The sequence below is a fragment of the Mus pahari genome, chromosome 1, assembly GCF_900095145.1.
Source record: "Mus pahari chromosome 1, PAHARI_EIJ_v1.1, whole genome shotgun sequence".
Lineage (NCBI taxonomy): Eukaryota > Metazoa > Chordata > Mammalia > Rodentia > Muridae > Mus > Mus pahari.
The window spans coordinates 17,992,011-18,005,000 of record NC_034590.1 but is presented as its reverse complement, the minus strand read 5'-3'; the positions used below and the strand labels follow the sequence as shown (position 1 = coordinate 18,005,000).

Below are 12,990 nucleotides of genomic sequence, written 5' to 3'. Positions count from 1 at the left end.
GTTGTTGTTGGTTTTTTTTTTTTTTTTTTTTTTTTTTTTGAGAGAGAGAGAGAGGGTTTCTCTGTATAGCCCTGGCTATCCTGGAACTCACTCTGTAGACCAGGCTGGCCTCGAACTCAGAAATCCGCTGACAGTGGCCCTAGTGTTAGACTCTTCGAATCAGCAGTCAGTCCTCACTGGCTTTTCAGTGTCATCAGTTCGAGGGTCACGGCCTGCATGGACACCTGCCGGGTTCCCCTCAGTATAGCTCACATTCTAGTCTTTTGACCAGGAGGAAGTAGATGGACCCCAGCAAAGCTCACAGCCCCCACCTTTTCATGTGGTTTAAGATCTAAAGCACTCCAGGGCTCCTGGAACATCCTGGTTGTTTCTGGTCAGTTGTTTTTTTTTTTAAGATTTTATTTATTTATTATATGTAAGTACACTGCAGCTGTCTTCAGACACTCTAGAAGAGGGAGTCAGATCTTGTTATGGATGGTTGTGAGCCACCATGTGGTTGCTGGGATTTGAACTCAGGACCTTCGGAAGAGCAGTCAGGGCTCTTAATCACTGAGCCATCACTCCAGCCCTTCTGGTCAGTTTTTTTTTTTTTTTTAAGATTTATTTATGTATTATATGTAAGTACACTGTAGCTGTCTTCAGACACTCCAGAAGAGGGAGTCAGATCTTGTTACAGATGGTTACGAGCCACCATGTGGTTGCTGGGATTTGAACTCCGGATCTTTGGAAGAACAGTCGGGTGCTTTTACCCACTGAGCCATCTCACCAGCCCCTTCTGGTCAGTTTTAAAGACATTTATTGTGCTCAGTGGTTTGTTGTTGGTGTGTGGACTGGTTTTGGTTTTTTGTTTGTTTGTTTGGCATAAGGTTTCTCTCTATATCCTTGGATAGCTTGGAGCTGCCTTGCAGGGATCCTTCTGCCTCTGCTGGGACAAACCATGCTGGGTTTATGCTCGGTTTTGTTTCTTTCTTTGATGTTTGTTGTGTTTCTTCAGGCTAGCATCAAACACCTGGCAGTCCTCTTGCCTCAGCTCTCGAAGTGTAATGAATCCTCATCCCATGTTTTACGTTCCTTCCTCCCTCACTTCTGTATATCAGCTGGCCTGGAACTTGAAGCAGTTCTCCTGCCTCAGTCTCAAAGGGATTGGCTGTGTCTTCAGGTTCCCAGAGTCCAAAGTGGGACAGTGTGGAAGTTAGACTGCAAGGTGGGCAGCCAGTCCAGGCTCAGTGGTCCCTGAAGCTCGCTGTCTTGCAGGACTGCGGAACCCTCGGCAAAGGTGGCCCTTGAGAGGCGACGTCGGCGGCAGCCAGGACGTGCCCTCTGCTGTGGTTTCTCTGAGAGCTGGTCGCACTTCTGGGGCGCCCCAGTGACCGCCTTCCTGGGTAACGTGGTCAGTTACCTGCTGTTCCTGCTGCTATTTGCCCACGTGTTGCTGGTGGAGTTCCAGCCCACAAAGCCGGGTGGCTTCGAGCTGCTGCTGTACTTCTGGGCCTTCACCTTGCTGTGCGAGGAGCTGCGCCAGGGCCTGGGCGGTGGCTGGGGTAGCCTGGCCAGCGGGGGACCTGGTCCCGGCAAAGCTCCCCTGCGCCATCGGCTGCACCTCTACCTCTCAGATGCCTGGAACCAGTGCGACCTGCTGGCACTCACCTGCTTCCTGCTGGGCGTAGGCTGTAGGTGAGTGAGGGACTGGCAGGGCCCCTGCCTAGAATCCCCCAGTGAGAGTCAGTGGCGGAGTACCCTGGGTGATGGACAGTCACCCCTTCCCCCTTTACTGAAGCGGTCCTCAGCTGGCCTACCAAGGGGTAGATTTCCTCCAGTCCACGTGACTTTGAAACAGTAACTTGGTATGAATAATTTATCCAAACAGAAGGGAGATAAGTGGACTTAGTGAACTAATATTTCTGCTTGTCCCAGGCTTTCTTTAGTGTGATGTATCATCTGAGAAGACAGGGCCACGGCCCTGCCGATTGCAGGAAAGCCACTGTCAAGGGTATATTGGATACATTTTATCAAGCACCTTTTTCCAAGGGCTGACAAATCTTTGCATCTCGGGAGGAAGAAACACCGTCACCTCCAGTATAATTGGCTTGTCCTCCTTTAAACCGGTGCCCTCCAGATCCACACTTAGGTTATTGCAACAACAACAACAAAAAAGTCGCGTCCCCGGTGTAAAGCGCGTGGGGTCAAAGGCCGGGTGGATCGGTTTCATCCGCAGATTTCTGTCTAAATAGCTGGCCCCATTGCCTGCCTGCCTGGGAGCGGTGGCTGTGAGCGCCCCCATGAGGACGTGCTAGGCAATACCTGGTGTTTTGTAACCTCAAGCTGTCATTCAAATCAGACTTACAACCTCTGTCAGTCCGCAGCCTGTAAATGTTTTCATTTATGCACCTCTGACCACTCCATATTTTAGGGGTCCCCTCCTCCTTTGAGGGAAACAGGGTCTCACTCTGTAGCCCAGGCAGGCCTGTTTGGAATTCCCAGACATCCTTCTTCCCTGGCCTCCTCGGAACTTGGATGACAGGCGCGCGGCATGGTACATTCCAAACACGATTCTTAGAAGGCCATCCACCCATACTGAGACCAGAGAAAGCTGATCAGAGGGTCCCTGCCTCTTCCCTGTGAGGCCTCAGCTTCGTCTGAGGAGCCACCCCCGATCTGAGCTGTGCTGTCTCCCCCCACACTCCTCAGGCTGACCCCTGGGCTGTTTGACTTGGGACGCACCGTCCTCTGCCTTGACTTCATGGTCTTCACACTGCGCCTGCTGCACATCTTCACAGTGAACAAACAGCTGGGGCCCAAGATTGTCATCGTGAGCAAGATGGTGAGTCTGAGGAGGAGGGGCAGAGAGCAAGGTGGGAGAGAATGGGACCTGGAGTGCAGGGGGTGGAGCCAGGGGTGAAGGGCAGAATCTAGAGGGAAGACATGGGGAGGGGTTGGGGGAGTGGAGTCTGAAAGGGAGGGCCTTGCCTTTTAGTGACTGGAAGTGGACCTGAATGTGGCCAGGGCGGGAGAGGGGTTGGGAGGAAGGGGAGGGCTTCTGCGGTGGGCAGGCAGGACAGAAAGGGACGGGCCTTTGAGGATGCTGTGTCTAAGGCAGGGAGAGTAGCCAGCTGGAGTAGGTGTTCCGGGAAGGGGCGGAGCCAGGGAGCAAAGGGCCGGGTCATTTCACCCACACCTTCCTCTGCTTCCAGATGAAGGATGTATTCTTCTTCCTGTTCTTCCTTTGCGTGTGGCTTGTAGCTTATGGGGTAGCCACCGAGGGGATCCTGAGGCCCCAGGACCGCAGTCTGTCGAGTATCCTGCGCAGGGTCTTCTACCGACCTTACCTGCAGATCTTCGGACAAATTCCCCAGGAGGAAATGGACGGTAGGAAAGGGCTCTCCAGCTGAGTCTGGGTCTCTGACTGTGTCTCTTGTCTCCCATCTCCTCCCCTCTCCCTGCCTTTCTCTGCTCACACCCGCTGTTCCTTTTGCAGTGGCCCTCATGAATCCAGGTAACTGCTCTATGGAGCGGGGTTCCTGGGCTCATCCGGAGGGGCCCGTCGCGGGCTCCTGTGTGTCCCAGTATGCCAACTGGCTGGTGGTGCTGCTCCTCGTCGTCTTCTTGCTGGTGGCCAACATCCTGCTGCTCAATCTGCTCATTGCCATGTTCAGGTGAGCCTGGCCTCGCCGCCCGGAGCTTCCCCCTTACTTGGACTTTGAGGCTTGTTGCTACTGTTTTGACATCTCTGAGGCAGTGTCTTGGAAATTCGGGTAATCTTGCCTCTACCTCTGAGCCCTGGGATCACTTGCGTGCCTCCAAGGACGCTAAACGCTTCTTCTTTTGATGAAGCCCACTTTAGTGACTTGTTTGCAGTTTGTTTTATTCATGTGCATGAATGTTTTGCCTGCATGTATGTATGTGTACCATGTGCGTGGGAAGTGCCTATGGAGGTCAGAAGGAGGGCATTAGATTCTCTGGGACTGGAGTTACCGAGTAGATGCTGGGAACTGAATCTGGATCCTTTTGCAAGAGCAGCCAGTGCTCTTAACCTTAGCTGAGCCATCTCTCCAGTCGGGTTGTTTGTTTGTTTGTTTGTTTGTTTTTGTTTTCTGTTGCTTATACTCTTGCTCTTGTCCCATATACTGTGATTTGTTTTGTGTCTGGTCCTTCAAAGGCTTCCTAGTTGCTAGTTAATTGGTTCTTTAAGATTTCTTAGCTGAGGTCAGGCCTTTAATCCTAGCACTTGGAAGACAGATCTCTGAGTTCCAGCTCAGTCTGGACTACAGAGTGAGTTTCAGGACAACCAGAGTACACAGAGAAACCCTGTCCGGAAAACAGAAAGAAAAACAAACAAACAAACAAACAAACAAAAGAGCTCATAGCTGTTAGAATTGCCTGATGCCAGGGCCTTCAGTGTTGATTGCCTCTTGGATTTCTGGGAACGGGAGGGGATAGAAGAGGCCAGCTGAGGCCGGGAAAGGGCTTGGGCTCCCAGGATGAGAAGAGAAGACAGTTGGAGACAGTTGAGCCAGGAGAAGCTGAGCTGAGAAGATAGGCTGAAGCAGTTGTTAGAGTTTGGAGCTGCTAGTATTGGGAAAACTGGGAGAAGGGACTGTCCCCAGCTGAGGGTGGATCAGTTAGGAGAAACGTGTGAAGGGGAGGGGCTGGAAACTAGGAGGAGGGCTGGCAGGGAGATAAGAGAACTGGTTACTATTTGTAAGAATAGGAAATATTAAAAGGAAAAAAAATACCCCCCACACACATTTTACAACCCCATACAGAGGGTGAGTCTAAACTCCACAGTCTGGAGACTTAAGAGTTAATTTTGGGTTTTAGCTCTTATCTATAGATCATTGGCCCATTTGGAGTTAATTTAGTTCACAGTGTGAGAACAGGCCCTACCTCAGTCTTTGTGTCCATTCGGGAGAGTGTGCATTAAAGACACTGGGCGTAAAGTCCTTGCTAGAAACCAGCTGGGCTCAGGATGGTGTGGTACAAGCTTGTCCCAGCACTTGGAAGGTCAGAAGCCTGGGGTACATGAAACCCTATATCAAAATCAAACAGGGGCTGGAGAGATGGTTCAGTGGTTAGGGTCACTGGCTGCTTTTATAGAGGACACGGGATCAATTCCCACTCACGTGGAAGCTCACAACTGCCTGTAATCCCAGTTCCAGGAGATCTGACATCCTCTTCTGGCCTTTGTGGGTAATATGCACAGACATACATGTAGGCAAAATAGCTGTACATGTTAAAATAAATAAACCTTAAAAAAAAAAAAAAAAAAAAAAAAAGAAAGAAAAGCCAGGCAGTGATGGCGCACGCCTTTAATCCTAGCACTTGGGAGGCAGAGGCCAGTGAATTTCTGAGTTCAAGGCCAGCCTGGTCTACAAAGTGAGTTCCAGGACACTCAGGGCTACACAGAGAAACTCTATCTCAAAAAAAAAAAAAACCAAAAACAAACAACGATAACTACCAAGTACCCATTGTATAATTTTGAAAACATCAAAGTCAGGATGGCGGGTGGGGGGTGGTGGTGGGGGGTGGAGTGGGCGTGGCTCAGTCAGTAAAGCACTTGTCTTGCAAGCTCAAGGACCTCAGCTTGAAGCCGGGAATCTGTGCAGCCTTTTCATCCATTGTTGGATTATTGTAATCCCAGTCCTGGAAAGACAGGGACCAGAGAATCTCTGAGGATCACTGGTCTATTCTAAGCAGCGAGCTTCTGCCCAGAGAGAGAGAGCATGCTGAAGATCACAGTATCACGTGCACATGCACGTGCATACACATGTGTGCACACACACATGCACCTGTCCATATACAAACATGTTCACAGGCAAGCATCAAATAAACAAGCACTGGTGCTGGAGAGGTGGCTCCACAGCTAAGAGCACTCGTAGCTCAATCGGGAGGACCAGAGACCCTAGAGCCCACACAGCGGGACTCACTAATGACTGCAGGATCTCACAGCCTCCTCTGGGCTCCACGGCTCTTGCATATAACATTTTGATTTTTATTGTGTGTGTATGAGTGTTTGCCAGCATGTATGTATGTATGTATGTATGTATGTATGTATGTATGTATGCATGCATGTATACCACATGAGTACAGTGCTGGTAGAGACCAGGAGGCACTGATCTTTTGGAGAGCTTCCATATTAGTGCTGAGAACTGAATGTGAGTCCTCTGCGGGTGCCACGTGCTCTTAACCGCTGAGCGGTCTCTGACTACTTTATCTCGAAGCCTAATCCAGTCCTATGATCAGGGTCCTTTATTGGCCTCCCGTGACTCTTGACCTCTGGCCTCCACAGCTACACTTTCAGCAAAGTGCACGGCAACAGCGACCTCTACTGGAAGGCACAGCGCTACAGCCTCATCCGGGAATTCCATTCGCGGCCTGCCCTGGCCCCACCCCTCATCATCATCTCTCATGTGCGCCTCCTCATCAGGTGGCTGCGCAGGTGTCGCAGGTGTCGTAGGGCTAACTTGCCCGACTCCCCAGTCTTCGAGAACTTCCGTGAGAATGGAGCTTGGTCTGCATGGGAGTGGGGCTGGGGGGGGGGTGGCGTTTGGGGAGGGGAGAAGAAAAGCAGGTGGGTGGGGTTCAGGGAGGGTGTCAGGATCTGCACCCATCTGGGGACGAGGCATGAGGAATTTGGTGGCTTTGGGGAGGGGACAAGTTCCCAAGTGGTCCTGCCCTTTGATTCCTGGGACTTGGCCCTGCAGTTGTCCGTCTCTCTAAGGAAGCAGAGCGCCAGCTGCTGACTTGGGAGTCTGTGCACAAAGAGAACTTCCTGTTGGCCCAAGCTCGGGACAAGCGAGACAGTGACTCGGAGCGTCTGAAACGCACGTCTCAGAAGTGAGGCGGGGGTCCTGCTGTGGGCAGCGTCTGCAGGTGGGACGTTGTGTCTTCAGCTGGGAGAATGCTCTCTCTTTGTAGGGTGGACACTGCACTGAAGCAGCTGGGACAGATCAGAGAGTACGATCGGCGTCTGAGGGGGCTGGAGAGAGAGGTGAGGCCTTGGGCGTGGCGGGGCATGGGCTGGCAGGGCTGGGACCCCCTGCTTCCCTGCTCCGGCCTTGACTTACTCCTGTCTTCCCAGGTCCAGCATTGTTCTCGAGTCCTGACTTGGATGGCTGAGGCCCTTAGCCACTCTGCCTTGCTGCCTCCAGGGGCCCCACCCCCTCCGAGCCCCCCTGGGCCCAAAGGTCAGTGTGGTCCTGGGCTTCTGCAAGACATCCCCGTGTGCCTTCCCGATGTCCTTGGGTCCCTTGCATGGTCTGCTGAAGGCTCTGTTGTCTGCTTGTGTGGGGATGTGCTTAGCTGGCGTGAGTGTATGCGCCTGTGAAGGCCAGGGTTGATGTCTCCACCTCCCTTTTCACTTTGTCTGTCTGTCTGTCTGTCTGCCCCCCCCCCTGTAGTTCCTTGAAACGGGACCTATCCCTAGGCCCAGGTGTCTCCAGTGGCTTTGGGAAATCCATCTGTATCTGCCCCACTCCCCTGGCTTTTGAAGTGGGTCCTGTGTTCACCCTAGGGTGCCAGTGTCTCTCCTACCCTTTTTTTGTTAACATAGGTGACCCCCCTTTTAAATATGGGTGCTGTGTGCCTGATCTGGTTTCATATCTGTTGCTAGGATAAAATACAAAAAAACCAAAAGCACCTTAGGGGGTGAAGGATTTACTCGGCTTATACTTCCAGGTTACAGTCCGTCAGTGAGGGAGACAGGGAGAGAGCTTGAACATTCTCACCTATAACCAGAAAGCTCACAGCTAAAGAAATGCACCAGAAGCCACGAACAACACTGTTCGCTGGACCACAGCGCCTTCCGTCCAGCCAGCTTCAGCAGACAGTGCAGGACTCCACACCCCAGGAAATGGGGTTGCCCACAGTGGCCTGGGCCTTCCTACACCAATTGGCAATCAAGATAATCCCCCACAGATATGTCCACAGGTCAATTTGATCTAAACAATTGAGGTTCTTCCTCTCAGATGGCTCGGGTTGACAGAGCTTAACCAGGGCGCAGTCTGAGCTCAGGTCTCCTGCTTGTGTGACAGGCGCTTTGCCCACTGACTGTGTCCCCACACTGCTTCTTTTGGCTACTCTCTCATTTCCTGGAACTCATCACCCGCTGTCCTCTCCGTCTCTTCCAGACTGAGTGTTCCTGGTGGACGTCTAGGTGTTTGAATCCAGAGAGGGTTCATTCCTAGAGCTGGGCCCAGTCTGCCTCAAGCGACACAACTGGTGGCCTTATCCTCACCACGGACCCCATGCTCATGGGTTGCTGTCCCGACACACTGCGAGTATCATGGCAGGGACCCCTTCCCGGAGCAGCCTCACCTTGGGTGGATCAAGCTCTGAGCTGGCAAAGTTGGCCTCTTTGTGGGCCCAGCCACAGCAGAGGAGGCCGGAGGGTCCTGGGGTGCAGGAACCACAGACCCTACGCACAGCTTCCCCACAATGGGGAAATAAAATCATTTGATGAGGATTTTAGCACATGCTTGGCTCCTGTGGAGCAGGTGGGTGAAGATGTTGGGAGTCTGTCCTTCCCCAAGACCACTACAGCTGCCCACTTAGACCCAGAGCCTCTGGGTGGCTTTCCCTGGAGACCGGGGGCCATCTGAGCCCCTGCCGCTTTCTGCTTTCCCATGGGAACATAACAGGATGATAATAAGAGAGCCGGTCCCGGAGGAGGGTGGGCGCTGCTGTCATCTGCTCTGGCAATATACAAGCAGATGATGCAGATTTGAGTAGGTAAATGCGTATGTGTCTTTAAAAAGTCTAATTAGTGGAAAATTGCAGGCCACACTCACACGGGGGTGGAGGCAAATCCGCATCATTATACATTGCAATTTAACTAAATAACCCATAACAAACTAAGCCGGTAATGACAAGGCTGAACTGACAGCGATTATTAGTTAAATAGTGAGAAAGCCACCAGCAGCCGACACAACATCCTCCAGACTGGAGGGGTTCCAGCTCCGGGGCCTCTCTGGGCGTAGAGTCATGTTGGAACACGGCCAAACGTGCAACCAGACTCTCCCTAGAAATCCTGCGTCCATTCCACCAACCCAAACGGCCACCATGGTGGCAGTAAGAAGGGGCTATTGTTAGCACTCACTGACACATCTCGCCTTCTGTGTGGCTGGCCTTGTGTTGTCTGGTTCATAAATCCGACTTTTCCTGGAGTGCAGGTCCATTTTTCTTGGGTGCCAGGAATTTAGATGTTTAAAGATTCCATTTTTATTGTGTGTGTGTGTTTGTTGGCGTGTGTGGGTATGTGCCTGTGCATATGTATTCCTGCATATGTAGGACGTATTGATGCCACCATGTATGGATAAAGAACAGAGTGACAAGTTAGGGAGCAAGTTTTTCCTTCTACCACGTGTCTCCCAGAGATCAAACTTGGGTTACAGCAAGCATCTTCCAGCACCATGTAATGGTGGCCCAGCCCTTCACTGGGGGGATTCTAGACAGGAGCTCTCTAATCTCTCTCTGGACTCTAGGAATCTGTTCTAGCTGGATCCCCAGACCCCTTGAGCCTTTTTTGATCTAGGAACCAGCATATCTTGCCAGCAGAAATGTCACTCCAGATGGCTAAATTCAAGTGAATCTATTTGCAAGAATCCTTTAAACTCAGTCCAGGAGTTTGGTTCAGGACCCCATGGAGCCTCAATGTCTACTACATCCCTTGGAACTGTGGAGTCCAGGGAAACCAATGCTAATGTGTTAGCACCACTTTCTGAACTGTGAAAAGGCGAGCCCCCTCCCCATCTCTGACCTTGGAATCTTGTGCCTTTTGGCTTCATCTATAACACAACACTAGACTAACTTGTAAGCAAGGCAAAATCAAACCCCAGACCTGGCCGGGCAGTGGTGGCGCACGCCTTTAATCCCAGCACTCGGGAGGCAGAGGCAGGTGGATTTCTGAGTTCGAGGGCAGCCTGGTCTACAGAGTGAGTTTCAGGACAGCCAGGGCTATACAGAGAAACCCTGCCTCAAAAAACAAAAAAACCCCAAAACCAAAACAAACACAAACAAAAACCCCCCAAAACCCAGAACTGGCGGTGTTGATGAACAGGTACGTTTAGTGAGGAGTGGCTTCCTGCTATAGGAGAATGGGAGCTCTGTTGGTCGGGATGAGAGTACCCCGCCCAGGATCTAGCAGGGGTTTCTGTCAGACAAGTGGAGGGGGTGACGAGGAACACGGGTCTGCATGGGTTACAGAAGTACAGGCAGAGGCAACAGAGGGGAGGTTTATTTTGGCTTATGATTTTAAGGAATATTGTCCGCCGTGGTGGGGGTACGACGGTTATATTGAATCTGTGGTGTTAGCCAGTTCATGCCATGGCTTACTAGGAAGCAGAGAGACACCAGAAACAGGGATCAAAGTCTCACCTCCAATGACCTACTTCCTGTCTTCAGCTTTTCATCACCAAAAGTTCCACTATTTCCCCAAAGGATGCGACCTGTTGGAGAACAAATGTTCAAGCACATGAACACATTTCACACCCAAGTACAGGGAGCTCGGGACAGGATAGCAACAGCAGTGTAGAGTGCTCCTGGCAAAGTGCTCATGATACCTCCTTGGGCCAAGTTGGCCACAGGGGCGGACATGATATTGAGGCTGGAGGCTGATGGTGGGTGAGCCTGTGGTAGCGAGCGGGATCCTTCTCCCAGTGCAGGCGGGTCCTAGGGGCTGCCCTGGCACCCTTACTGGGGCCCCCAAAGGAAGTTCATCACGATCTTCACTGTTCTAGCACGCTAGACGATCCATGCTCCTGGCTGGTGGCTGAAGCTGTAATTACTGACTATAGGTTTGCCTATAGCAGGGGAAACGCCCAAATCCAATTGATGAGGTTCACAGTGGGAAAGGACTGCCAGTGGAACCGCCCGGCTTTCCGTTGTCATGGAAGCGTGGCATGAGAGGCTGTCGCAGAGGCTTCTATTTCCTGGGTACCAGGGGATCCTCCAGATCAGGAACTGCTCTCACCCCCCCCCATGTTACCTGAAAAATCTGGAACCCCACAGAGAGGAAGGAAAAAGCAGCTTTGGTGACTTCCCCTTCAGGGAATCCTTAAGATGCCGCTTTCCATTACAACAGCGCCACCTGTCGGATGGACCTGCGAGCACATGCTGTAGGAGAATGGCCTTTATCACTCTCAAGGGATCCTTGCAGGGATCCTTGCAGGGTCAGGCTGGAGCCCAGAGACTTGGATTTCCCTGTCTCACACCCCCGTTTCAGGAGTAGTTAGTGGAAAACCGACTACTACAAGGCCTGGGACTGCTGAATGTAAGTTCTGTGCTCAAGGACTCACCTTGTCCAGTCCTCGGACTATTTCAGGACGTTTGTTTATTTTTATTTATTTATGAGATAAGGTCTTACCATGTAGCGTCTTACCATGTAGCCAAGGCTGGCCTCTAACTCATCACTCTTCATCTTCAGCCACCCAGAAGCTGGGATTATAGGCATACACCTTCGCCACACTCCCACAATTAGGTCATATCTCAGTTTGGCATGAAAAAGCAGCAACTACCCCTTTGCCCCTTTGAATAAAATCTTAGCCACCTCCTCACCCCACCCCCACATTGCTGGTACCTCAATTCATAGACACCCCACCCCTTGAATGACTGGTTGGGGCTGTGGTAAGGGCTGGTGTGTCCACTAGGTGGCAGTAGCCGCCAGAGTCTCTATCGAAGGTTTCTCTACACTATCTGAACACCACCAGCAACAGGAATAGACTGGTCAAACTCAGCTGAGAAGGACTGGAGCTCCACTTGCCTCAATTCTGGGTTCACACAGCTTATGCCATTTGTTAATGCGTGTGGCCACCCCCAGAAAAGTTCATATCTTCTTGGCTGTGTTTTGCATAATAACAGACCAAAGCAGGGGGAGAGCTATAGAAACCGCTTGAGAATTTCAGGTCCCGCTGCCGATTGTCTCTTGGGGCCGATGTGCCTTTATGCATTGAACACCCTGACAGAGAAGTTGGTTTAGTCTCCTGTGGTGTCACAGCCCTCAGGGGCTCAGGCAGATTATTTTGGGCTATAGAATGAATTCAAGGGTCAGCCTGGGCAACTTAGTGAAGCTGTTTCAAAGTTAAAATAACAACAACAAAACAACAAGGCTGGGGAGGTAACTCAGGGAGCGATTTCCTGCCTAGATTAGCTTCATGAGGGGCTGGGGGTGTGCCTAGAGTCGCCCAATGAGCAGGAACAAGACATTCAGTTCAGTCGATACCAAAACACACACACACGCGCGCACACACACACACACACACACACACACACACACACACTTTGGTTTAGTCATAGTTTTCCTTAAACTCACATGGCTCTAGATCAGCAAAGGACTGACTGGGATAAATTTGGCCAGTCACCTGGCCCACAAGCTAACGTGTATTTGTACCTAATGTGAATATACAATAAAGGCCATAAGTCCTGCAGAACTGAAATTATTAGACCTTTTAGGTCTTAGCCCGTACTGCTTGCTGAGGGTGTTCACAGCTTAATATGCACGTCTCCTAAAACAAAGTGGAGTGACTAGTTAGGTGGAACTAGTACCTGTCTTTAACCCCAGCACTCAGGAGGCAGAGGCAGGAGGATCTCTGTGACTTTGAGTGAGTTCCAGGATAGCCAGGGCTGTGTAGTGATGTGTCCCATGACTATGTTGAGTGGGCAGGTGGTGGTGATGATGTCACAGGTGAGCAGGAAGCTCACAGTGACTGATGGAGTCTGTATTAGTCAGGGTTCTCTAGAGTCACAGAACTTACGGATAGTCTCTATATAGTAAAGGAATTTATTGATGACTTACCGTCTGCAGTCCAATTTCCAACAATGGTTCAGTAGTAGCTGTGAATGGAAGTCCAAGGGTCTAGCAGTTGCTTAGTCCCACATGGCAAGCAGGCAGAAGAGCGACAAGAGCCAGACTCCCTTCTTCCAATGTCCTTATATGGTCCCCAGCAGAAGGTGTAGCCCAGATTAAAGGTGTGTGCCACCACACCTTTAATCCCAGAT

The 12,990-nt window shown here is 51.2% G+C and overlaps 1 protein-coding gene across 2 annotated transcripts in view; it reads left to right on the top strand.

The window, feature by feature from the left end:
* Positions 1-8,461, top strand: part of Trpm4 (transient receptor potential cation channel subfamily M member 4) — a 29,189-nt gene extending 20,728 nt beyond the window's left edge. For both annotated transcript variants that reach the window (XM_021196008.2, XM_029545765.1), the window contains 9 exons: positions 1,255-1,674; positions 2,689-2,821; positions 3,192-3,366; positions 3,476-3,653; positions 6,287-6,492; positions 6,702-6,834; positions 6,916-6,988; positions 7,079-7,184; positions 8,127-8,461. In XM_021196008.2, the coding sequence (XP_021051667.1) occupies positions 1,255-1,674; positions 2,689-2,821; positions 3,192-3,366; positions 3,476-3,653; positions 6,287-6,492; positions 6,702-6,834; positions 6,916-6,988; positions 7,079-7,184; positions 8,127-8,131 (1,429 nt within the window). In that variant the 3' untranslated portion in view covers positions 8,132-8,461. The remainder of the gene's footprint in view (positions 1-1,254; positions 1,675-2,688; positions 2,822-3,191; positions 3,367-3,475; positions 3,654-6,286; positions 6,493-6,701; positions 6,835-6,915; positions 6,989-7,078; positions 7,185-8,126) is intronic.
* Positions 8,462-12,990: the final 4,529 nt, after the last annotated feature.